Source organism: Rhipicephalus microplus, chromosome X (genome assembly GCF_043290135.1).
Source record: "Rhipicephalus microplus isolate Deutch F79 chromosome X, USDA_Rmic, whole genome shotgun sequence".
In the NCBI taxonomy this organism is placed as follows: Eukaryota; Metazoa; Arthropoda; class Arachnida; order Ixodida; family Ixodidae; genus Rhipicephalus; species Rhipicephalus microplus.
The window spans coordinates 370,806,680-370,834,291 of NC_134710.1; the positions used below are offsets into that span (position 1 = coordinate 370,806,680).

The window sequence follows — 27,612 nt, forward strand, 5'->3', positions numbered from 1 at the left end:
GCACCCATTTGAACGTTCTGTTGAAACCGAAGTCCAGTGTGAGCGAACGGTGTCCGTATGTTAGTCTCACCGGGTTATTGTTGGCTTGGAGTGGTGATGTAGTAGGGCTGTTCCTTTTGGTTTTGTGACGCGGGTATCACGCTCACCAGGGCGCCTGAGTCGACTAAGAAACGAGCCCCCTTGTTGTGTCAGTAACAAAAGGTACCGCGGGACGACTTAAAGGTAACGTAGAAGCACCAGTCGTCTTCAGTGCTTGCCGCGGTCATTTCCCGAGCACGCACAGGCGGGACATAGATACGCGCAGCATCTCTGAACCAACAATGACAGCAGCATATATTTTACCGCTGTGGGTGTGATAGCGACGTATTTCGCTAAGTCGACTCTTGTGCTGTACTGCTTGCACGCAAAGCTCGTGACATCTTGGTGAGTCGAAAAATATCTACACGCATTTGCTGAAGCTCATCCTGAGCCTGATGTTCTTGCATGGCAGCCAACGTTGTGGTCATTGTGATCACCACAAGCCAATCAGTGAGCTTGGCGAACACAGGTAGGTGTTTCTGCTCTGACGCCTCGGCAACCAAGCGAACACTTGACGGCTGCTTTCGCAAAAAGAGCTCTCGAAACAATGCTCCGTCTACGCTGCTTGTTGTTTCGCCGCGCAAGAGCTACAAGCACCGCAACAGCTGACTATGAGTACGATCACCTAGGTTCGTGTCGTGAAACAATTGATGTAGTCGCCGCAATTAGGGGGCGAGACACGGCGAGTGAGAGTTTATTTTAGCGTTATGTATGCTTTTTTAGCTGGTGGGTTGAGTAAAAGATCCCGTATTTCACTGGCTATGGGTGGCGGGAGGCTGCTTATGACGTAGTGGTATTTGGTCAAGTCTGTTGCGATGCGTCGCGCTGCGATCTGGGCTTCTACTTGAATAAGCCAGAGAGTGGGGTCCACGATAACATGGTGGCAGCTTACCGTCGTCTGAAGAGACTGTCGGCGTAGCGTCCGTTGTGGACGTCGAAGCAATAGTCGCAGAGTTTCTCGTGGACGTCGAAGTCATGTCGATGTTGTTGCCCAACCCCGGTGGGTGCACCAGAATGCCGTGTCACCAATGTTGGAACACACTGCCAGGCCGAGCTGCGCAAGCAGGTCGCATAAGCGAAATAGACCACACGCGTCCCGAACAACTGAACTCTTATTTGTTTAGAAGTGCACCAAAAAATGCCACGTGAGTATTTGTGCTTGCACTCTTTACACTAGCGCACCGAAGCTACGTTTCGTGGCGCTACAGTGCAATGATAACTAATGACCACGAGGGTCTCCACTCGAAAGCCCAGTGCTGCGATCCCATTAATGTCACAGGTAGAACGGAAGTCGACGAAATAACTTAATTGTTTTTGGCCTAGGGAAGGAAGCTAAGGAAACGACTGCTGACCTTACTAAAATTAAAATAAGGGACTTATTTGAAGGAAAGCTGGGAGTGAATGTCAGTGGCATAGACAGATGTCACAGATTGGAAAAAAAGAATGGCAAAGAACGCCCGGTAGTTATAAAAACACTCAGTTACCGAGACAAGGTAGCTATTCCGCAGAGGTGTTCCAAGCTGAGGGGCACCGAGCTGTCGATAAGTGAAGATTTTTCCACTCGTGTTCGTGATATGACAAAAAAAGCTGTGGCAAAGTTCATCGCGCGAGCATGCATGTGGATCTAAAGTGAAGTTAGTTTTTGAACAAAATAAGCATTGATGGAAAATTTTTGTAGAGATGAAAGTAAGAATAAAAAATATAAGTTATCTAACCAAATTAAGGTTCGGGGAAACTAGATGAATGATGTTTAGTGGTGTAAAATGTAAGTTCTCGAAGTGTTGTTATTTATGCTGGGAAGTTGGAGGCATGCTTTTTGCATATGAACCAGAGGTTGCGTTACTAACTGAGACATGGCTTAGAGAGGATGTTTTTGATAGTGAGTTTGTGCCGAAACATTACAGAGTGCTCCGTAAGAATCGAGATTGGAGGGGAAAGGGCATTGCTATTCTTTTTAGGAATAATACAAGTGTTGTAAAAATGGCGGAAGTTCAAGACATTGAAAGCATCTTCTGTAAGGTGCATATTGGCAATATAAAATATCCTATTGGTGTCGTTTACAGGCAACCAAATGCTTCCCTTGAACTTATAGCAAAACTTAAGGATTACCTTCATTGGTCAAGAGGCCAACGGAATCCCGCCTGCTCAGGGACAAACATAGTGCAAAATAACAAAAACGCCGACCAAAGTGAAATACACAAAAGTTAAAAAAAGACGTTTCAGCTCCCCACACGGGAGCCTTGTTCACAGGCTCCCGTGTGGGGAGCCTGTGTGGGGAGCCCAAACGCTTTTTTTAACTTTCGTGTATTTCACCTTGGTCGGTGTTGTTGTTATTTTGCACTAGATTACCTTCATTGTCACGTAAAAACCGAAGATAAATAATCATAGCTGGAGACTTTATTACGCCAAATATGAATTGGGAAACGTTTATATCAGACCCGTGTGAAGCTGCGTATACTCAAATATCCGATATCATGTTTCAGTATGATTTGACGCAAATAGTCACTGACCCCACCAGAATAGATCAGGGGAGGAAATCTATCCTAGATACCTATCTTGTAAGTGGAAATATAAAAAAAACATGTTGTCCAGGGTCACAAATGGCATAACGGATCACAAGGCTGTGGTACTGGAGCTAAAGAGAGTTGCACTTAGTAAGCAGAGGATGGTGAAGAAATTTCCCAATTTTTCAAAAGCAGATGATGAATCTATATTTGATGTTCTGGCCTTTGAATATGATCACTTCAATGCAGGTAATCATAGCGTTGAAGAACTGTGGCTTTGCTTCAAGATAATGATTGAAGGTTGTGTGCAGCGTTTCATCCCTTGAATTACAAAGAAAGTAGAAAGTCACAATTCCTGGATAATGAGAGAGACGTTACAGCTGAAGCGAAAGTTTAAACGGGTTAAAAAAGGTGGAACAAGATCAAGTCATAATTTTAAAATAAATATTTGCAATATACGTGAAGAAATTAACAAAAATCTTTTCGTCACAAAGAAAGTATTTTCATGAAGAGTTGTCGCCATTTATAAAAACGTGTCCAAGAAAATTTTGGAAAAAGGTCACTCCGGACACGTGCTCTACCGATGTATTTCTTTTAGATGGAAAATTCGAGATAGATGAAAAAGCTGTCTGGACCGGCTTTAAAATCTATTTAAACAGCGTCTATACAAAAAATAATAATCATCTCCCACATGTCGATGCGATCCAACCACCAATGTCAGATGTCACTATTTATGAAAAGGGTATTTTGAATTTATTGCTAAATCTGGATGTTAAAAAATCTGTTGGACCAGATGACATACCGTATGCCTTCTTAAAACGGTACGCAGAGTGGTGCGATAAATGTTTGTTTGTGTTGTATGCAAGGTCTTTGAACGAGGGGGTACTCTCTGAGGACTGGAAAATTGCCCGAATTAAGCCTCTATACAAAGTAAGAGATAAATCTCAAATAAAGAATTATCGACCAGATTTGTTGACCTCTAGAGCTTGTTAAAATCTCGAGCACATAATTCTCAAACACAATGTTGCATTTATCGATGAACACAAGGTACTAACAAAAGCGCAGCATTGATTTAGACGTGGATATTCTACCACTACCCAGCTGGTCGAAAACCATCCACATATCGCTATGGCACTAAATGAATGTGAACATCTAGATTCTGTTTTTGTGGACTTCCAAAAGACATGTGATAAACTTTCGCATAAAAATTTACTTCATAAATTGCAATATATCTTGAAATATCCAAAACTTCTAGTATAGATATGAGCGTATCATGAACACAGGCAACAATTTGTTTCACCCAATGACAGCTGTTCAGCAAACTTCCTGTGGATTCCGGCGTATCTCAGGGCTCTGTCCTCAGGCTCCTTTTATTTCTATCACATATAAATGATATATTGAGTGGCCTTTCTGTAAGTGTAAAGCTTTATGCTAATCATTGTGTGTTATACACGAAGGTAACAACTGCTGAGGATCAGATAGGGCTGAATGATGAATTTAACAAGGTCGTCTCTTGGTGCCAGGATTGCAAATGTCAAACAATTATAAAAAAACTGTGTATATGAAAATAACACCTAAAAGTTTGTTATGCTATCAGTACGGCACGACAAGCGTCAATCTTACAGAAGTTGCAGAATACAAGAACCTTGAAATATGCATAACTTATGATCTAAACCGTTGGGTTTGGATGATCACCGGTGACTTCAACGCCCATCACATGCTCTGAGGGAGCACTAGGATGAATGCATGGGGCCTTAACATCATTACATTTGCTTCCGACTACGACCTTTCCATCATGAACGATGGTACCCCAACATATCGGCGGGGTCTCACGTTGGGCAGTGGCCTTGACCTGACATTGGTTTCACGGTGCTTCTGTCACAAAGTTAAATGGTTTTGAGATATTGAAACTCATGGGGGTGATCACATACCCACCTACATGAAGATCAATGGTATCATAAAAATTCTCTTCCGTTGTTGTAATTGGCACTGACTGGTCGATGTTTACATCGCGTGTTGAGGATGCTTGCCAAGAAGGCCTTGCCTGCAGCCTAGAAAATACCATGGCGGAAGTTATGCAAGCGTCTGAATGTGAATTACCATTTTCGTCTAAAATAACACAGTTCGACATCGAACTGGAAAAATTACGAGCTATACGAAGGCGTGAATAACGACGATACAGACGCACAAGATCTATTTACGACCTAAGGGAAGCAAGACGGCTCCAGAAAAAGATTCAGCGACACATTTACAAGCTGGAGCGAGAACGCTGGAAAAAATTCTGCGAATCTTTAGACCCTCATAAACCGCTGTCATATATCTGGAGAACAGTTCGTGGTCTTCGCTCCTCTCCGTAACAACGACACCCTTTTAAATGTTTCGCACTCCATCATGGAAAAACAGAACTCGGGGCGGCTGAAGGCCTTTCCCCGAGAGTCCGGGAATATTATGAACGAGAGCATTGACGCCGTGATCGTTCTTGAGAAGTGATTACCAGAAATCGACATTCCATTCACCATGGAAGAACTGGAACGTGTGTTAGTCGCTTCTAAGCGCACGTCATCGCCAGGTCCTGATTGTATTACTTATAGTGCATTGCGACACCTTGGACAAAAAGACAGCAGAGAACTTCTAGAATGCTTGAACAACTTCTGGCTCAGCGGCAGTGTTCCCCGAGAGTGGAAAATAGGTCGATTACTACAACATCTGAAAGAGGGACAATCACCATTGAACTTGACAGCGTATCGCCCTATTGCCCTCGCAAGCTGCCTCGGAAAAGTGGTGGAAAGAATGGTTTTATTTCGTCTCGAGTGGTACTTTGAACGATACACCAAATACCCTTACAGCATGGCAGGATTTCGACGGGACCGCTCCTCCATCAACTGTGTCCTTGACTTATCGACATTTGTTCAGCAAGAAAAAATTCGCAAGCGTATATCAGTGGCATTCTTTCTTGACGTGAAGGGTGCATATGATAATATAGCTCACGATGCCATCATCACTTCTCTCGCAGCATTGGACATGGGTGGACGAATGTTTTAATGGATAAAAAATTATAAAACTGCCAGGGGTTTCTTTGTGCAAACAGATGAAGGTAAAACTTCTGAACATTACACCTACTGTGGAATACCTCAGGGAGGTGCTTTAAGCCCCACATTGTTCAATGTTGCCCTCATTGGTCTGGTGAAGGTTCTGCCAAAGTCGCTGTGCCTATCCATATACGCCGATGATATTTGCCTCTGCAGTGCTGCAGTTACGCACCCTCAGGTTCGTTCACGCATACAGCGGGCAGCAACCTTCTCAACAGCCTACCTTCAGAAACAAGGCCTAACTATATCAACTGTGAAGTGCGCGCTGATGGCGTTTACACGTAAACCAATGACGCTATACCCTGTTTACATGAATGGGCAGAGTGTCAAATATGCACGGACGCATCGTTTTTTGGGCATAATAATCAACAGAAGTCTTTCGAGGAGCCCGAATTTTGTGTACTTGAAGAAGAGACTGCTATCTATTGTGCATATAATGAAATTCATGTGCGGGAAAGCATGGGGAACTTCTGTGGCCTCCTTGCTACAGCTGTACAGGGCCCTATTTCTGGGTCTATTGCGCTACAGCTTGTCGGTACTGACTAACACTTGCAAATCCAATACTCATTCATTAGAAAGTTTGCAGGGTCAGGCGCTGCGTATCTGCCTAGGACTGCCCCGATGCGGTTCTACTTATGCCACAATCGTAATTGCCAAAGACCATCCGGTCAGGACATATAAAGTTGTGGATTGCCTCAGAGCACACATTCGACATTCTAGCCGTGTCCCCGACCACCACTTGGCCCTTCTACTCTCTGGAGGACACATGCTACGTTTTCAGATGTCATAGCCAAGCACCTTAACAGCATTCCATCAGAATATATGCCAGCTACGAGAATGTCAATTTCTTTGTTGTGCCGCGACCAGCCGCAAGTAAGTCTAGAAATTCCGGGTATAAAAAAAGCAATCACTCCAGCGTAGCATTGATGCAAGCAACACTGCTGTTATCACATGAGTTGTACGTGGACCGAACGAAGATATATACTGATGGGTCCGTCTCGTCCAGCAGCTCATCAGGTGCCGCTGTAATACCGGCTGCAGCAATGACAATCAAATTTAGGTTGTCGCATATGACTACATCTACGGCATGAGAGCTTGCTGCTATAAGGGCTGCTCTACAATATCTCGTTCAAGAGAGTCCAAGAAAATGGGTTATATTCTGTGATTTTAAGCCAGCGCTTCAGAGTTTGCAGTCTGCCATGCGTAGGAGGAATCATGAACAATTGGTACATGAAATAAGACATTGCCATCATGACGATTCAGCACGAGGGCATGATAGTATATATTATTTGCTGCCTGGACAAATCGGTATTACCGGAAATCAATTAGCTGATGATGCAGCCCACTCAGCCAATGAAGGAACCCGTTTGGTCCCGATACTTCTTTCAAGGAACGATGCAGCAAGACAACTTTACCTGCTGGCTCGAGATATTACACGCACGTTCTGGTCGTCTGCCAGCTTCCAAAGGTGTTTATTATATGAACTGGATCCTTCGCTCAAGATAAAGCTACCGTCACAACTTTCCCGCTCCGATGCGACACTGTCATGCCGCCTTTGGTTGGGTGTTGCAATCACAAAGGTGTACTCCATTCGCATTGGTATGGCAGACACGTCTACATGTGACTACTGCGGAGCTGAAGAGACCATTGAACACGTCCTGTGCAGCTGCGCTTGCTACGACACACAGCGATGCCAGCTCCGGATGGTTTTGAATCAACTTGACTCCAGACCAATTTGTGTGCAGAAGATTCTAGGACCTTGGGCATCTGCCTCAGTTGCGCTACACAATGAATTGTATCATTTGTTTTATTGTAATTATTGTGTTATTCTAAAACCCGTATTGTGTTACGTTACTATGTGTCATGTTACTCGAAAAATTTGTTGAAATAAGTGTTTCTGAACCATCGCCTTGTACACTCACATCGTATTATTTATTGTGTTTTCACTATTTCTGTGTATATACCGATTCTCGAACATTTTTCCCACCCTGCTATGAAAATTCAACTGAAGGATCGCAGTTTTTATAAATAAATGAAATGAAAAATCTATCTGTCTGTTTGTGCGTCCATCCGTCCGTACGTCCGTGCGTCTATCTGTTTATCTGTCCATCTGCTAGTCTGTCTGTACGTCCATTCGTGTGTCCATCTAGTCAACACTCCAAGTACCACCATCTCCAATCTCGCATCCTCTGTGGCTCATACCCGCTCTGGAGCTGGCATGTGCCACCGGTGGCTACGTACTTCTAGATACATACATTCAAGGGATGGACAGACCCGCTCCGTAAGGTGTGGGTCTGTCCATCCCTTGGACAGACCATTGGAGCATTTTCTGAGGCGCGCTGCCTGCCGAAGATTCTTGGACCCGCCCGCTTTGCTTGATCGAGGAAATCCGATGGAGCTGTACGACGTGGAGCAATTCCACGCTCGATACAGATTCACGAGGAACGCCGTGCGGCAGCTGCCGTGTATGTTTCCGCTCCGTGAAAGTGGGGACAACCGAGGACAGCCTCTGCCTCCAGTGTTACAGCTACTGATGGCTCTCGGGTTCCAAACAGTCACCGGGAATCTCATCCGCATTCCGTTGTCGACAGTTTGCCGTGCAGTAGGAAAAGTACGTACGCTACTCATCGCAAAGCGCCTGTACGCAATGCTGGTGCGCTTTCCGCAGCGTGCAGCACTTACTATAGTTATGCGGGACTTCTATGAAGTGGCTGAGTTCCCTGGTGTTACAGGCTGTGTCGACTACACACACGTGCGTATTAATAGCTTCGGTGGGGATGATGCCGAAGTGTTCCGTAACCACAACGGCCATTTCTGTTTTTCTTAAACACGACGACAATTTCCGCCTCTTTCGGTACAAAACTGACTCGGCGCTATGTCTGTGTGCCTCGTCTATCCTTTCGTCCCGTCTAGGCGCTGTTTCTCGCTCAGAAAGGCATCGCTTGTAGCTCAACGCTACATAAAATTCCACACACATGGCAAAAGCACTGGAAATGCGGTGTTCTAGCAGACAACACACGCCCGCATTCTATGAGTGACGTCATCACGTAGGTGGTACCACGGTATGTTCTCGAGGCCAATACAGATATAAGCAAGGGTTTCTAACTGTAATCATTACTAAAGTGATCTGAATGACGTCATACATCATTGTTTGCTGTTGCCGCGAAGCGTGCACTTGTCCTGGCAAAGCACGTACGGGAAGAGCATGGCAATATCGTGCATGGTCGCGTGTACTACGATTGAGTGTTTTGAACTGGAGTGTTCAGGCTGTGATTGTATGCAAATAGGCTCACCGAGTGCTTTTGTCCTTGTAATGTCAACAAGTTACTTACGTATAAGGAGCTGAGTTGGTGGCGCCACCTGAGGGGAGAGAAAACGATTTCGCAGCATTGGTTTGCCAAAACTGCTCCAAGTACGGTTTGCCTGATTCACGTATTTTAATCAGAAGGACGCCGTTATAAAACAAGTGTTTTCTTTATTTCAGTTTCTTTTCCTGGCTGTTGGTGATGATGGCACATGCAGGTTCTTATAAAAGCACTGCAGGCAACATATATGTATTGTTAAACAGGTGTTGCATGATTTTCTTCTGTTGACTCGTTGTAAGAAGCATTTTTCATTAATGAATTTGTCGTTTGACAGATCTGTACGGAGGGAAAACGATAGTTTGATTATCACTTATAGTAGCATGCAATTTTCGAAGACATTTCAAATAAAAGTTTAGAGAAATTTTGCGCACTACAAGCTATTAGCAATATTTTCCTGCTAAGCAGAAAACTATCTTACCTAATATTTTCCCTTTCAGCCAACGTTAACGCTTACTAGCTGAGCCTGAGCTTGTTTCACCACCTTATTTTTATCCTATGTTTCTGTATCTACCTTTGCAGCTAGTTTCAGTTCCAACGTTTTGTTTTCCTGCGGTGGAGAGGACTTCTACTGGGCTACATGTCATGTCAAAGCGGCATCCACTAGTGAGTTTCGTAGCGCACAACTCTGCGCAAACGTAGTGCATGCCTTGCCATCCGGAGTAAAACATTCAGCGGAACACAGAGCTTCTTCAGAAAGAGGCCGACCCTTCAAAAAAACACTTTTTTAGGCTAAAGCAAAACATTTCGTAGAATATGCAGTGAAAACTTACTAGCAATTGCGATACATTGAAGTAAAGAGCTTCAAAGAGGTATGTAAGTACGTAGAGTTATGGGCTAGCCTTTGTTTTTAGCTTCTTTTTTGCACTTGTTTCATTTCTTGTTACATTTATGTTTTTTGTATAATTATTTATTCCGTTTTCTTCTTGTTTTGTGTTTCAGTGGCAAAGTTCTGAAAGTAATCAAGCCGCATTGGCAAAACAAGAGTGTCGCATGGTTCAGTGCGCTGAAACAGGCGCCTACGGCAAGGGCCAACGAAACGACGATGCTCAATGCAGTATCGGCCACTAAAAAATTGCTGTCTAAAAAGAAATGCACGACTGAGCCATTCTATTTGCAAAGCATTTATTTGCGTACTGCAGGTACTTTTATGCCCCTGACACACGGGCACCCTGAAGTCCTTTGGACAAGGGGACATCTTTCGGAAAGGCGTTCGGGCGCAGTGACACACGACAAAGGAGTAACTCTTCTCCGGCAAAGATCCTTTTCGCAAAAGCAGATCCCGCATCTACTTTTCTGGCAGGAAGGGAGTACTCTCGCATACAGTGTACCTAATTTATCAATAGAAGAAAACGTGTCGCAACACTGCGGTGCCCTGTCAGTATTTTTTTTGCGCTGAGAAAATGTTTTCATTTTCAACAGCAGTGCGATTTGTTGAAAAGTGAAGACCTATAGTCTGTCCATACTCTCGAACACCTGCATTACGTCACTAGTGCGATCATGTTAGGGTTGGCAGTGGCAGTTGCTGTGTCGGGGACGTAGTATTTTGTACAATGGAGTCGGCTCAGTCGGTGAAGAAAAAACCGTGTGTCCAGTGGACTGAAAAGGAGACCTGGGCGCTGATAAAGCTATGGGAGGACCATTTGGACGCCTTGCGAGGGCAAAAGCACAACGGTGGAGTGTACCAGGCGATTGCCGAGAGCCTCACCGACGCCGGTATTCCCCGTACACGGGCGCAAGTTCACAGCGAAATGGACAACTTGACACAGACATTCAGGTAAGACGGCCACTCACGCTACGCGTTGTCGCGCGCGTCCTGCTTGCTTGTTTAGTGTGTGTTAAGATCGGGCCTGTAAAACCCGACATGCATGGGCACCTCGCATATCGAGGAACGCGGGACTCCACGGTACCTGCGAGTGCGCGGCAACAGATACTCAATGGTGTCCCTACCATGCGTGGTCCGCGTCCCACAAAAACCCTTGGTGATAAGCGCGTCGGGCGTGCGCTCGGCTGTCTCTGATCTTTGCTGGCACACTCTTGCCATGTGAAGGCGCGTCTCTGCGCTCTTTTTAAAAAAAAAACGTATAAATATGTTAATTAAACGTGTTCACTTCGTAAGAAGCGGTACAAGTGTCTTTCTGCGCCGGAAACTGGGTTCCAGCCTTTACCCCGCCTCGAGTCACATGAGTGTTTATGCTTGAGAAGTAACCAAACATTGTACCGGTCAGGCCGAATTTTCAAGATCGGTGCCCTGAGTCGTGTACGAAGCATGTTGCTAGGTGCCAGCTGTATTTTATCACCTGTAAGCGAAGGTAGCAACAAAATGATGAAAACTTGCATAGGTTGTATTTATATATTTCTGTGCTGGTCATAATATAATGGGGCCTTCCTATGTTGCTTGATAACTGAAAGCGACTGTGATTTTTTTTAGAAAAATTGAGCGAGAGCTCACAACAGGCTCCTCACCACCAACGTGGCCATACTATAGTGAGCTGAAGAGGTTTATTGGCTGCCTGCCAATAAATGATCCGTCCCTCATGGAGGAAAGCTGCTGCGACACCAGTAGCGACACTGTTGAGAAGGTGTGTAACGAACAAATCACCATTGTGCACTTTCCCTGCAATCAATACAAGTACTAGTGCACTTACGCCGGTATTATTTATATGCTGATGTTTTGAACAAATTGGACTCGCAGAAGTTTTCTATTTACCTGAAAGTATACAATATGTATCATGGCTTATGTACATTAATGTCTTACCGAGCAATATTTACTCACACATGAACATTTTCGCATGTGGCTGCATTCTCTATCGTTCTATAAGGCTAACGATGATCACCAAGTCCTCCACCGACATCTAGAACTTGTTTCTGTTTGGTGTGTAATTGTCTAATGAAGCTTAACGTTTTTGAATGTAAAATTGTCTGTTTTAGCTGCAAACGTACTGCATCTACCTTTTTGTACTATATAAACAACACAAATATGTACATGATACACGATAAAAATATCTTGGTGTTTACCTAACCTCTACCGTTTCGTGATCCACTCACATTGAATGCATATGCGCCAATGCTTCCAGATCATTTGGTTACATGCGCTGCAAGTCGCATAATTCTGCTAATGATATTCTAAACTAGCCTACATACCATTTGTATGACCTCAGCCTGAATATGCAGCATCGGTCAATGTTGACCAGCATCATGAAAGTTTATCCTCAATTGTGCTGTTCATTTCATCAATGTAATTATCAAGAGTTACGATTGTGGTGTGCTGCCTCTCAGATCAATTTTTGTTTTTTTGTATGATCTTTGTAGCTGTTTTCTCTTAAATCTTTGCAGCTGATCTACGAAATGGAGAGCGGAGTCAGTTCCGAGGCTACTGAAACTAACAGCACGCCAGAGCCAGGAACACCAAATGAACAGACGCCATCACCTGCACCCACCACGCAGTCGACTCCGAGCCCTGCAAGAAGTACGGCAGCACGGGCAGCAAGGAAGCGACGGCGGCCACTGAGCGCAGCGCGTGAATTCCAAGAAGCTATGCTGGCTGAACAAAAAATGCTACGAGAGCAGCTGGAGCGGGCTCAGCAAACTGAGGTAGAGCTAAGATCTAAACACCTCCAGCTTCAAGAAAAGCTTTTAAATGCCCTCGTTGATTTCATCAATAAAAAATGAGGCAGAAAAACTGTCACTCTTTTTATTTACAAATGCCAGCGCAAAAAAAAAATTCTAGGAGCGGGCTGCCTGGGTCTGCATCCTCTCGCTGAAGTGGTCCACAAGTGCAGAACGCACACTGACTGCATTCCCAATCTGTGAATCGCTGCCACGTTCTGGTTGGGGCAGTTGGGAGTCGGACTGCTTCACTTCCTGGAGCCATTGAAGCTGAACAGCATCGCTGAAATGCTCGCAAATGTTGTTGAGCATGCAGCATGCGCGAATCACAAGGCGAGCATTTGCAATGTCGCATTCCATTCTCTTCGATGTGAAGCGAAATCTTGCCTTAAGCCTTCCAAAGGCGTTTTCTACCACACGTTTCACTCTGCTGATGTGGTAATTGAAATTTTTCTGCTCTGCACTAAGTGGGGTGTTGTGTCTAAATGACTTGATGAGGTTAGGTGTAAGTGGGAAGGCCTGGTCACAGAGCACCAGAGGTGGCAGGGCAACGCCTCCTATTGTAACAACTGGAGCCTTGAAAAGTGGTCCCTCAACCATGCCGGAGAGGCTCGAAATTTGATACACATGAGAGTCATGGCATCTTCCAGAGGCACCAACATTTATAAACCTGAAACGGTACTTGTGGTCTACAAGCGCCAGGAGAATAATGCTGTACCTGTAAAAATTAACACAAGAGTCATTAACACAAGTCAAAGTCGGTAAGAACACTTCTCTGGTTTAAAAAATGCTAGCGATATTGACACAAATATATCAATGTGGTGAGAACAAATAATGAACAGATTGCTAAGGCACAAGGGTGAAAAAATGGGCACGTTAGCTTAGACTATTCAGAGGTGGAAGTCGTATACACACATACGTCTAGATAGCAGTACATACATCGGGTAAACTATCTCGATCACAACTTATGCTCGTCTTGGTTACTATAACGCTTCGCAGCATTGTACGGCTTTTGCAAGGTACTATTGCCAATTCTTATTTGATGTTTCTAATTATGAGAAAGTTTTTCAGCGGCTCCAAGGTCTCAAATGAGATTAGCAACAAGCTTCTCGTTTGACGACACTTACTTGTGTGCACAAGTAAGTTTTTTTTTCTGAGCAGGCTTTTTTTTCTGAGTAGACCTTGTTGTTTTCTCGAAATCTTGTAGCGAGGATTTCTTCATTGGATCCGTGTAATTGCAAGAAACATGCGCGGCTGCACATTCTAGGGAGAAGCTGACGTTGCTGGAGACCAATTTGTGAGTCATATAGGTAGCTTGTAACTTATAATTCGCACACAAGGAATGGTTCATATGCGGATGTTTCACATGTTCACATGCGGATTTCTCGAATATTTAGGTGCGATGCCTTACACACGAACGTTAATTACCAAAGTAGCCAAATCAACTTACCACCCATTGTAGATATAGTAATCAGTGGCATGTTCTTGTGGCGGCGAAACTGGGAAGTGGCAGCCGTCGAGGGCTCCTACAGCTTGGGGAAAGTCACTGACGGCCATGAATTCGCGAATGTGTTCGGCCATCTCAGATGGACTCAGCATCTTGATCCAGTCGCTTTGCAAGACAGAAACGATGGCTTCGCAAAACTCCTTGTAAATGCCGTTCACCGTCGATCGCCCGACGCCGAAGACACTGGCTACGACTCGGTCCTCTGCCACGGAGCGCAGTTTGAATAAGCCGATGGCCACCACCTTTTCAACCGCAATGCACTCGCGCATATTAGTTGTGACCCTCTCTAGCGAAGGGCGTAGGCTGTCCACAATGAAACGGAAGGTGGCTGGGCTCACTCGAAAACACTGCTTAAAGTGGCCGTAACCTAATAACGGCAATGTGTCTTCGAACCAGCGTTCGTTGCGCACATAGGCCCACCTTTCGCGGTTGATGGCTCGGGGGGACAGTGCGGAAGCAGTCAAAATGAAGCTGTTCATGACGAGTCTTTGTTTGAGGCTCATCACTCTTGCCTTCGCAGCGTTTAGGTCATCTTCGATGGAGCCGAGGGCGACAAGAGTCAGGCCCACCTCAACTGTCGCTTTATCTCTGTCTCTGCGCTGAGACATCGCAGCACCACGATGAAACGCGGCACGCCGTCACTGACCCAGCTGGACGCAGCCATGTAAACAGCACGACAAAAAAAAAACAGCAAAACACTGACTGTTCATAGTTGCCAGACGAACTAATGTTGCTGCTAAAAACGCAAAAAAGCGAAAGAAAATTACAGGTATGCGCTTTATAAGCCACCAGACAATAAAAAAATACGGTTTTATGCTCCGGCGTCACTGAATGTGATGTACATGCGCAGATTCTTTTTAATATTTCCAATCTTGCTCCTTCCACAAACAGCGCCATTTTTTCTGCAGCGTTCTTCTGAGGCCCTGCCTAAAGCAGTAGTTCGGTGCCGTGTGTCATGAGCGCCACTCCTTTCTGCAAATGGTCCCCTTAGGCGACAAAAGGGGTTTACTTCAAAGTACTTTACTTTTGCCCGTGTGTCACGGGTATTAGTGTGTCTATCTACGTATATATCTATCAATCGATCTAGCCGTGCACTCTTGTCACTCTGGTGATCGCCCCCTTCACTTGGGGTGAACCAGAATTAGTATGGGAGGGTAAAATGTTAGATGAATATGACTTGCTCGTCATGGCATTAATAGTCTGATAATCTCGTCACGTACGTTGCCAAACTCTTTCCAGCAGACACGTGTGACACATACCCTTATACCATGGTTGAGAATGTGCCAGAAGTAATTAACAGTTTATTTTTGCCCAGGAACAGCGAAAACAGACATTGGCGACTCCGTGGCAACTCGACGCTGTTCTTAGAAACCGCTCGAAAACTTAGCACGCCTAATGTTGCTTAACGTATACTATAATAAATTTTCAATCTTCGTTTAGAATATCTGAGCAGATTTGCTTCTATTGCTTACAGCATACTTCGGCAGAGTTTACGATGATCACAGTTGCTTAAGCCACAACAGAAAAATAAAAAAATATGTGTCCGAAAGGATGGGGTATACCGTTAGAAGGGCCCTAACTCATGCAGAAAAAAATAAAACAAACGCAGCCGGCATGATATGAACCTGCGAGGGGAGACCCCAATGGATTTCTAGTCCATCGCCTTAACCGCTCAGCCACGACTGCACGTGCTCCCAGTTACTACAGGATTGTGCCTGCTAGGTGCCGATTACGTTGCAAGAGCTTCATCTTCTATTGTTTGCGACCGTTTCCGCCGTATTTCGCGTCCCTCTTTTTTTTGCGTGTGAGAGGACTTACCAGCAATACTCACGTTGCAGTGCATGCAAGTAAAAGAACTCGAACCATGCCGTAGATTTAAGGAAAGCTATTCTAAGCAGCATATACGTTCTCCAAACGCGTCGTAAGAAATACGTTCTCAACGTCTTCAACACTTTTCCAAAGCCTCACTTTACCAACTTGCAACCTTTTGAAGTGAAATGAACGTCAATTCCTCTGGAATACTTTGATTATAGACAGCGCATAATATGCTAGATTAAAATACCCTGGTAACTGAAAATTTTTGTTATAGTATGGCTTCACTTTCTCAGAAGTATCATGCACTCGCTTTACGCTGTGGCTGCTTCAGAATATATTTTCTATCAGCAACCCAGAGGTTATGATCAAACATGTCAGCGATTCCTGACTTTTTAAGATATAGGTTGTGAAGGCGTAAACGCTTGTCTGTCAGAGTGAAGTTCTTTACGAAAAGTTCTCGCTAAAACTGAAGCTCTTCGCCACACCCAGAACCCCCCCCCCCCCCAAAAAAAAAAGAAAGAAGTATTGTTCGACCTTGAAGGAACACTCAAACCGAAAAATGAATTGATCTGAATTGGTAAATTTTACTCGTTATTGTCACAATCACTGGTCAATCATTCTAAAAGAGAATCCAGAGTTATTATTTCAAATTTGGATTTGGCTTCGAAATTTCTGCATCAATTGTTAGGGATTTCAAAGTTCGTTTTTCATATTTTAGCGACTTCCGCTCAACAAAGTTTCCCGCACCTTATAATGTTAAGTCTCTGTAGCCCTCAGAGGACATTGTATAGGCTATGGTAGGTGCGCAGCATTTCTTTGCGCAGTGCACGTACTTTCAGAGTTTTAAATGCGAAGCATTTCTTAGTGAACTTCGGCAACTTTGAGCGTATCTATCTATCTATCTATCTATCTATCTATCTATCTATCTATCTATCTATCTATCTATCTATCTATCTATCTATCTATCTATCTATCTATCTATCTATCTATCTATCTATCTATCTATCTATCTATCTATCTATCTATCTATCTATCTATCTATCTATCTATCTATCTATCTATCTATCTATCTATCTATCTATCTATCTATCTATCTATCTATCTATCTAAGTATCCGCCTACGACTTATAGCTCTCCTGGCCGTTTCGATAATAGTATCGACACCAAACTTGGTAGGGCATAACATGACTCTATGAAGAAAATATTTGAGAAATCATAACATGTTAATCACAAAATGTACAAAATGAATACCATGATTTGCATTTCATTGTCCTGCAGCTCTTGCGGTGGTTTCGTTCACAAGGCATGTTGCAACACTGGACGGTATGGCATGATTGCACAGCGAAAACGACAGCCTCTAACATGAAAATCATGACATGCGTGCCATTTAACAACCTGACTACATGTCACTTTGATGATGCGCTCGCGGCCGTTTCGCTAGGGTCACATATACAAAATTTGATATTACAGTACGTGAATAGATGACGAAGGTATGTGACTGGTACAAACATGATAATCATAAGATACGTGTCATGTAACTATATATTTATGGCTACATGCCATGCTCATGATGCGCTAGCGCCCGTTTCGCTAGCTTCACTTATATTAAATTTGGTATTACAAGACGTGAGTGAATGACGAAGGTATGATACTGGTGAAAACAAAATAAACATGAGATGCGTGTTATACAACAAGCAACAACTTGACTACATGCTATAGTATATGCGAATGGTGAGCTCATGGTTATTTGGCTAGCTTAACTTGTACAAATTTCGGTATTACGCCACGCGAACGGACGCATAGGTAAATGACACATCCAAACATGTTAACCACGACATGCGTGGCATGTAACATGACTGCATGCTACACGAATGATGTGCTCACGGCCGTTTCGCTAGCTTTACATATGCCAAATTTGGTATTACGTGACGCCAATGTATTGCGAAAGTATGTGACTGGTGAAAACATCATAATCATGAGATGCGTGTCATGTGCGAATATGAATACATGCCAAAGTCAAGGTGAGGTACTCGGCTGCTGACCCTCAGGGCGCGGGTTCGAATCCCGGCTGCGGCGGCTGCATTTCCGATGGAGGCGGAATTGTTGTAGGCCCGTGTGCTCAGGTATGGGTGCACGTTAAAGAACCCCAGATGGTCTAAATTTCCGGAGCCCTCCACAACGGCGTCTCTCATAATCATGTAGTGCTTTTGGGATGTTAAACCCCACATATCAATCAATCAAAGTCATGGTGCCAATACATTTCGACGTGACGTAGTGTGCGTGCTCACCGGCGTTCATTTCGTCGCGTCACGCCGGCGTTGCCACGCCAGGGACGGTCCTGCCGTATACTCGCAGGCGCACGCCGCACTGTGTTGCTTTTACGCATGCGCGTTTCAGCGCATCCGGGCCCTTGCGTCACAATAAGAGGGAGACGCAGTGTTGTCTGGGTAACGCATCGGCACGAAATGTGGCATGTCGCATTTCGCAATGGTTGCCGTCGGGCGGCGACGACGGATTTTAGTTGCGCCTGGCGTCAGACTAGAGAGTGCTCACGTTTTGCTAACGTAGCGTCCCTGAGCCCAGCGGGAGTACACGTCAATGCTACATTGGACTCTATTGGGCCCTTCCCGATGCGCTCGCGGCCGTTTGGGTATCTCCAAATATACCAATTTTGGTGTTATGTGATGTCAATGGATGACGAAATATATGACTGCTGCAAACATGATAATTCTGTCACGCGTGTAATGTAATACCATCATAACATACCACGCTCATGGCGTGCTCATGGCCATTTCGCTAGCTCCACATTTTCTAAATTTGGTATCACATGACGTGATAGATGACGAAGGTAAACGACAGATCCAAACATGATAATCATGACATGGAAGTCATGTACAACATCACTGACCTCCACCTAATGATGTTGTGGTGATTTTAAACATTATGTTAACATTTTTCATTCGTGCTTCGCATATCATTCATTCCCACTATGCGTGGGGTCTGCCAATTTTTTATCTACGTATCTATCTATCTAGCAGCTTTCTTGTGGATGCTCTCGTGATAACCACCTTAATTTGAGTTATAGGAGAATTATTATGAGTGGGTACGACGTTTCGACAAAGACGTCTGGCTGGTCAGGAGAGGAATAACGTGAAAATCTTGTCATTTATGCCGTGAAGGGCTTTCTTAGCAGTAAATACGTGGCTGTAGTGATTGGGTATGAGCTACAGATGATTGCCAGTTAAGAACAGTGAAGACAGACACTGATAGGTAAATCACAAAAGTGTTGAAGAAAAGCTTAAATCGGCAGTGGCGACCCGAAGAAAGCAAAGAATAAATTCCAGGGTCCCTGCATGAATCTAACCCAAGGATTTTGCGTTACAATCAAGTATCTTACAAAAGAGCCACGCCAGGTCTGAGAACTGCTTTTCAAGTGCACCATAATGCTCATGAAATGTCAATTGGGGTGGCAATGCTGGCTATCCAAATTTTTAAACAGCACATATGTACTCCAATAGCCACCCGAGCTTCTTTCTATGTTTTGTTTGTCTGGTGTATTGCACTTGTGTACTCCATAGCGCGATCTGCGCCAGAATATCTAAAGTCATTCTAGATAGTTTTCAACTAATCTGCCGATTAGGGCGCGCAAGCCTAAATAGTTGAGTTTGTTTTAACGTATTCTGCCACCAGCAATAACACTGGATTGTTCGACTCCGCGTGTATGAATGTCGGCACGCGTGTCTATGGATCAGTTTATCGATGGCCAATGCTCTTTTTGCCAATGCAAGCGTACACCATGCATTGCTTGCTGCCGTTTCAATTTTCATTTCCCGGAGACAAATTCAGCGGAATGACAAATATTATCTTGGACATGGTGACTAATGCCTTTGCAAGCTTTCCGACTCCATGACACTAAGTCGTCAATTCTGGTGGTTCATATTATAATGCCACCTACTGAAGTGGACTTATGCAGAAGTGTCCTTGGCAACCACCCTTGCCAGTACAAAAGCTACGTATCAGGTGACCACTTCTGGTGTTGCTATTACTCTTGTAGCTATTGGCATTGGTACACAAATATAAAAGAGTATTTAGGCAAAACATATGCCTCCATACTCTATATATATCTGCGCATACACCATTGGCACGCATATTTTAGGTCATTTTATAACGTTTTGCAAGATAAAAATTTCAGCACATACAATATGCTTTCGCATGGTTTGCATTACAATGATATTCCCAAGAATCCGTGGGTATACCAAATTTTTAACAACGTGACCTGAAAACTAAGCTGCGTCTAGTGCGTGCCACACAATAACTCTACTGGCACGTGCTCTATTTATTATGTTTCGCATTCTAATATTCCTTAATAAATGAAGAAGGCTTGCACTTGGCCACGTACGTTTGAGAAGTAGATTAGTCACAATACGTTTTACTGCGGAGATTTTGATTTTCATTATGCCAAAACGCTTTCGCAAAAACTGTCATCATCGTTAATAGTCTATACCTTTCTGGCACTTGCAACTCAATAACTCACCTGGCGCGCGCCCTCTTCTTCATCTTTCTGAACTTCTGTTTCGCTCAGCATTCCCGCATCGAGCGCACTCTCTTGCTATGCCGATATGTCCGGCGAGAGATGGAATAACTCTGATGGGTAACAGAGCAAGCATACACAGCGAGAGAAACAAACAAATATCAAGATAAAGAAAGAGAAAAAGCTTTGGCGAAATAATTTCGTAATTAGGCTGGATTATAAGCTGGGTAGTCATAGTGAACACTCGGCTATCCAGGCGTGCTCGTAGAGCAGAGGCTAAGCGTATAATAAAGTACATAAAAGTGGTGGGAAAGGTGACTGCAGTGGGTGAGAACGAGGTTAAGAAGTGAAACAGGTTATAGCATAAAGAGAAAGAGAGAAATATAGAAAAAGAAAGTAGAAACTCGAAAAAAGGCAAAAAAAGAATATAAAAAGGAAATAATATATATAATGGGTAGAAAATTTTAAAGGTAAAAAAGAGGAAGAAATAGACGACACACACACACATACACGAATATATATATATATATATATATATATATATATATATATATATATATATATATATATATATATATATATATATATATATATATATATATATATATATATATATCGTTATAGGGAGCGATGTTTATTGTACAGGCATTATGATGAATGTTTGCCGAAAGAAGGCCTGGCACAGAACACGGTCACTTCTTTTTAAAGAAGTTAGTCCTTCTCGCGTATCTTCGACGCCAAAATTTTTGTCTCTCTGTCTATACACTTGTCTGTTTGTCCACCCTTAACGGTTCTGGGTATTCGAAACGGCACTAGCCGATACCCCAAATGGCCTACCCCATCCGCAGCACCCACCAATGTTGCTCAAGATTCAGCGTTCATTCTTGTGCAATCCTCACTTAAAAACCAATTATTGCGCACATCTGAGGCACCATAACAACACGTATATATTCTGTATGTACGTCTTTTGCTAGAAAAAGCATATATAAGTAATTCTAATGACCGTATCATTTATCACGCTGCGCTGACCATGCAACGCTTGCACAAAAAGGCGGGTGTTTCCAACGCTTTGCTAGGACGACACGGTGGTGGCACCTACCCGTCGCCTTGCGGTCTAACCCCTATCGTCTCTGAGACGGGCGCGCACACCCGTCTCAAAGCGGCGCGTTTTCGTTTTCTAGAAAACGGTCAGGAAGCGCTCATTCCTCACGTGTGAAGTGACTTGATGCGCTCCTTCGCCTCCGCAGCACGCTCGAGGAAATCCAACGCAGCGCCTCCAGAATACCACTCACCAATTTCCTTGTGCAGAACGTCGAATAAATGATTTGTTCACTCGCTCCACACGCAAGACTATCGTCTTTCGATGATTGGAGGCGGCAATGTTGTAGGCCCGTGTGCTCAGATTTGGGTGCACGTTGAAGAACCCCAGGTGGTCAAAATTTCCGGAGCACCCCACTTCGGCGTCTCTAATAATCATATGGTGGTTTTGGGACGTTAAACGCCACGCATCAATCGTCCATTGTCTTTGTCGTTTGCCAATTACCATGCAGATACGGGACCATTTTTTTTCTTCTCCACTTCAAGGAAAGTTCTGTATCAATTCGTCCATCGCAGACGATGCCCACTGGGTGAGTTAGTGAGCGTCGCGCGTGGTATGGCTTCAATCGGGTCACATGTACGACATCACTTTTCCTGGAGCGATGACCAGAAGATGTGAGGCGTGATACCACGTACGTAAGGTCACTAAGGCGCGACAAAACTACGAAGGGACCTGTACAGCGGGCCAGAGGCTTCTGATGCAAGCCAAGCTTGCGGTGTGATACTCACAGCCACACCTTATGTCCTTCGCTGCACGACAAATGTCGATGTCGCTTATCGTAGCGAGGCTTCGAACGGTCTTGGGTTGCGAAAGTCGGAAGACGCGCAATGCACCGTGCCTCCTCTGTGCGACAGAATGTCTCCTCAAGTGTAGGTTTTCTTCCTCTGAAAAGGGAGGAATTGTGTCAAGGATAGAACGTGGCTCACGCATGTAGAGCAGGTAAAACGGGCTAAAGCCGGTGGTCTCTTTTAGCTCAGTGTTGTAGGCGTTGGTTATAAACGTTAAAACTTCTTCCCAGTTTTTATGCTGGGAATCAACGTACATAGCGAGCATGTTAATGAGCGTCCTATTGACATGCTCAGTCAGACAGTTGGTCTGTGGATGGTTTGACGTGGCGTGACAAAACTGATTGAGTTATTCTAATTGATTGATTTATATGTGGGGTTTAACGTCCCAAAACTCTCGTATGATTATGAGAAACGCCGCAGTAGAGGGCTTCGGAAATTTTTACCGCCTGGGGTTCTTTAACGTGCACCCAAATCTGACCACACGCGCCTACAACTTTTCTGCCTCCATCGGAAATGCAGCCGCTGCAGCCAGGATTTGAACCCGCGACTTGCTGGTCAGCAGCCGAGTACCTTAGCCGCTAGATCACCGCGGCGGGGTGTTATTTTAATTGCAAAGCATTTATTTGCGTACTGCAGGTACTTCCAGTGTGTCTATCTACGTATCTATCTATCAATCGATCTTGCCGCGCACGTCTGGTCAATCTGGTGATCTCCCCCTTCACTTGGGGTGAACCAGAATTTGTATGGGAGGGAAAAATGTTAGATGAATATGACTCGCTCGTCATGGCATGAATAGTCTGATAATCTCGTTATGTACGTTGCCAAACTCTTTTCAGCAGACACGTGTGACACATACCCGTATACCATGGTTGAGAATGTGCCAGAAGTAATTAACAGTTTATTTTTACCCTGGAACGGCGAGAGTAGACATTGGCAGTTCCGTGGCAACTCGACCATGTTCTTAGAAACCACTCGAACACTTAGCACGCCTAATGTTGCTTAACGTATATAATAATGAGTTTACAATCTTCGTTCAGAATATCTGAGCAGGTTTGCTTTTAATGCTTACAGCATACTTCGGCTGTGTTTACGATGATCACAGTTGCTTTAGACACAACAGAAAAACAAAAAATATGTGTCCGAGAGGATGGGGAATACCTTTAGAAGTGCACTAACTCACTCAGAAAAAATAAAACAAACGCAACCGGCAGGATTCGAACCTGCGAGGGGAGACCCCAATGGATTTCTAGTACATCGCCTTAACTGCTCGGCCATGCCTACTTTTTTTTTCTTTATTGCCTTCTTGACTACAGGTCAAGCTAATATGACAATCACTATCACACGTGTTTCACGCGTGATAACGCGTCAAACAAAGATATTACATCTTCAACACAGTCGGTAGTCTTATACACATCTCGCACTTTTTTAACAGCTTCCACGAAACACTCATTAACGGATAGAACTCTCACATCACAGTGTCTGTACGATAGCATACTACGCAAACCGAATGAAGACCAAGCAGAAATATAACAATCAAATTTTGCACAAAACTATCACAAGGCAAAAAACGAATTCCATATGAAGTAAGTGGTAAATCTTTTTTTAAAGACCTCTGTAATATGTCCCAAAAGAAAATATCGTTTTTACAATCAACAAACACATGTTCAATGGTCTCAGGTTTGTTACAAAGGAGACAGCTGCTTCCCCATGGTACGTACATCCCTCTCTCTTCAAGCCACGTTTTAACTGGCAAGGTTCCCGCATGAAGTTTAAGAGAAGGTTTACACATTGGGTGGTATACACATGTTTTTCACTCACTTTAGTACGTCATGACCATATGATTTTTCATACCTTGAAGGGTACAGGGGCACAGGAAAAACATTCTGTATTAGGTCTTTCATAAGGCGCTTTCTTTTCACATTAGTTAGGTAATCTATTGAAAACCTCGCCCTTAAAAAACGATATGAGAACACAACTTCGCGCAAGAACGGTGACAAGGTGTGTCGTTCTCGCGTGTCTGAAGATACAAAGAAGTCAGGCATGTGGTGTAACAGCGTTGTTTTAAATAAAGAACGTGAAAAAGAGTCTCTCTGGTCTCTAATGAGCAGGAAACGTGATATTACTTGGTTAAGAAACAGATGGCACAGAGACAGCCCTCCTTGCTTAACTCGCCGAAACAAGTTCGTTCTAGATGTTCTCTCCCACGTAGAGTTCCAGATGAACGTGGCGAATATCCTGTGGACTTAGTGAATGCTTTTACGCGTACAACTAAGTACTTGCAAAAGGTACATAATTTTAGCAGCCAGAAACACGTTGCATACAGCTGACCGAGAGAAAATTGATAAGCCACGACCACCCCATCCTTCGGCGGTTGCGCGCAGTTCTTCAGCATTTCCAAGCCAAAATGCTTCACTGTCTTGATACCTGTCCAATGGTACCCCTAGGTAACGACTAGGCGTCGTGAGCCACTGAATATTTCCAAAGGAACTGGGCGTAAGGTCCCAATTACCATGCCATAAACCAATGCTTTTCTCTTTGTTCATTAACTTCCACTCGTGTCGCAAAACCTTTGAGTGACTTTTAATAACGAAGTGACACTCTCTCTATCAACTGCAAAAAAGGCAATATCATCGGCGTATACCAAAACACGCACTTCACATGACTGCAACCTGAAACCATTCATCCCTGCATGGTGAATCACTTTCTGACACAATGGTTCCAAAATAGAGCGAAGAGCAAAAGACTTAAAGGACACCCCTGGCGCATGGAGGAAAGTACTTGTATGCGCTGTGAAAGTTCTCCATTTACAATTAAATTTGTGGTTGAATTTTTGTATGCCAATCTAATATCTTTACATATGATCGCACCAAGACCAACGTACTCAGCTAGCATGAAAAGTATATTGTGTGGAACCATGTCGAAAGCCTTGGCTAGATCAATTTGCAACATAGCTAATTTTAGAAGCGCAGCGTCACAATACTCCAAAATGCTCCTGGCAACATGAATATTCGTGAATATGCTCCTACGCTTGATGCCGCAAGTCTGATGTGACCCGACCAACTTGTATATAACTCCTTGCAACCTACTAGCCAGAACTTTCATAAAAACTTTATAATCTACGTTTGTTAGCGTGATTGGCCTGTATCCTGTCACCTTGCGTAAAATATGTTGCTCTTTCCCTTTAGGAATCAGCACGGTGTGTGCCCGATTAAACGATGGAGGCAGAGTTCCACGATCTAAAGACTCTGAAAAAACCTCATGCAATGCGGCGGCCATACCCTCCTTGAACGCCTTGTAAAAGGCGGCATTAATGCCATCTGGACTAGCTGATTTGCCCATGCCAAGATCATCGATAGCGTTCTCAATTTCCCCTATACTAATAGACATTTCCAATAAATTTGTGTCCTCAGCATTAAGTGTCGGCATTTCTATCAAGAACTCATCTACAAAACCCGGCTCCTTTGGTTCGCGATAAGCAAACAAGTCCTGATAATAGTTTTCGAAAGCTTTCATAATATCTTTAAGTTCTCTCAATATTTTACCGTTCCATTCTATCTCTAGTATGTCGTGAGCTCGCGATATGCTTTTTGATTTGACAAGGCTCGCTTTGTCGTGGCTTCACCCACGAGGTATCTCTCAGCTCTTGCTCGTTTAATTGCGCCTTTATATTTATCTTCTTCAAGACATTCAATTTTGTTTTTGTCAACCTGTAGTTGATGTGTGAATAAGCCCGGGTTTTCTGCTTCAATAATCACCAAATCATTTAGCTCTGCCCGTAGCTCACGTTCCTGTTTTCGAGCTTGATACTGCATATAGCAACCACACTTTATTGCGTTCATTTTTGTCTTTTGCTTAAATTATTCCCATCTTTCCGTGGCACTCCTTTCTGCGTTTTTGAAAAAATTCTCGATTTCCTTCTTTGTCTTATCTACAAATCCTTCGTGCGTAATTATCTTAGTATTCAGTTTCCATGTTTCCCATGCAACCTTCTTTTTGCACTTTCTACCTATCTCAAACGAAACTAAGCAATGATCACTCAAGGAAACAGCATAAACGCCATAGTTTCGACATAAAGGTACTATCTCAGAACAAACATATGCTCGATCTAGTCGTGCGTGACTCGAACCTTGAAAATGTGTGAAGTGTTGGCGACTGCCACCCATCGCAAACAGAGCTACGTCATGTAAAAAGTACTTATTAAGGCTGTCTCTAAGCAAACCAACGCTTTCATCACCTAATTTAGCAGTATACGTGCAATCTTCTCGGGTCAAAACACAATTGAAGTCACCCAACAGAATCACATATTTCTGACATTCAAAGTACCCTTGCATTTCCCGAAAAAACAAACATCTGTCTCTCAAATTTGTTGGTGCGTATACACAGATTACTCTAAATTTAGTGTTCCCGTAACAAAAGTCACACAAAACAAAACGTCCATGTAGGCAACTTTTGACCTCTCCCACTACAATACCAAGAGAGTTCTTGACAAAAATAGTACATCCGGCTGATGCTTTCACTGCATAGCTCACACACGCATTGTACCGCAATGAAAATTCCGCAACCAAGCTATCAGTCGCGTCCTCAGTACTAACTTTAGTCTCCTGGACCGCGAGCAAGTCAAGGTCTTTTTCTTGCATCAAGCGTTTCAACTGGTACTGTTTGCGACGCTTTCCTAGACCACGTACATTCAGCGTAGCAATGCGTAAAGGCGAAGTCATGCTAGCCATGTTGATGACAAAGATGAAAACTACACTACTGCGCTTACCGTGTCTCGTATACCGTGCAGTGGGAAAACCGGGGTCTTACGCGTCTCGATCTTGTCCCTGAACTGGCGACGAAGACGCCGACCGGGTTTCGAGGGCATATTTTTTACTCTTAGCGCCCGTGACGCGATGCCACAGACACTCTGGGCGTTTCAGGTTGCGTTCCGTGCTCTCCACTCGGTAACGCTTGCCGCGTCCTGTGGTCGCTTACGGAGACTTTGTGCTGGCTCCTGGCGTAGCGATCTCGCCACTGGTACCCATATCTTCCTCCATCGATTCTTGAATGTACTGCTGGCCACCTGTTGCGGCCAACTCCTCGGATTCTTTCGTTGAGTCTTTGCCGTCTTGCGTTGTCGCGTCCGCTGTCTCTTCTCCAGTTGCCTGAACCGTGGACTCGGGTCCCGCGGCGTTGCTGCCAGGGGCCAACTTCTCAGCCTCTTCGGCGTCCATTAGATTATCTTGGGTGT

The 27,612-nt window shown here is 44.1% G+C and overlaps 2 protein-coding genes and 1 non-coding gene across 3 annotated transcripts; 1 reads left to right on the plus strand and 2 right to left on the minus strand.

Annotated features, from left to right (window-relative positions):
* Positions 1-10,784: 10,784 nt before the first annotated feature.
* LOC142775379 (uncharacterized) lies at positions 10,785-12,705 on the plus strand. Its single transcript, XM_075876743.1, has 3 exons — positions 10,785-10,810; positions 11,465-11,615; positions 12,370-12,705. Exons 1-3 carry the CDS (start codon positions 10,785-10,787, stop codon positions 12,703-12,705), a joined length of 513 nt encoding a protein of 170 aa, XP_075732858.1.
* A 50-nt stretch (positions 12,706-12,755) lies between these two features.
* On the minus strand, positions 12,756-14,778 carry LOC142777302 (uncharacterized). Its single transcript, XM_075881609.1, has 2 exons — positions 14,093-14,778; positions 12,756-13,360 (listed from the first exon to the last, which is right to left on the minus strand). The coding sequence occupies exons 1-2, from the start codon at positions 14,755-14,757 to the stop codon at positions 12,760-12,762; spliced, it is 1,266 nt and encodes a 421-aa protein (XP_075737724.1). The 5' UTR covers positions 14,758-14,778; the 3' UTR covers positions 12,756-12,759.
* Positions 14,779-15,753: 975 nt separating this feature from the next.
* Positions 15,754-15,835, minus strand: TRNAS-AGA (transfer RNA serine (anticodon AGA)). The gene has a single exon. It is a non-coding gene; the product is annotated as a tRNA-Ser (tRNA).
* Between the last annotated feature and the right edge of the window lie 11,777 nt (positions 15,836-27,612).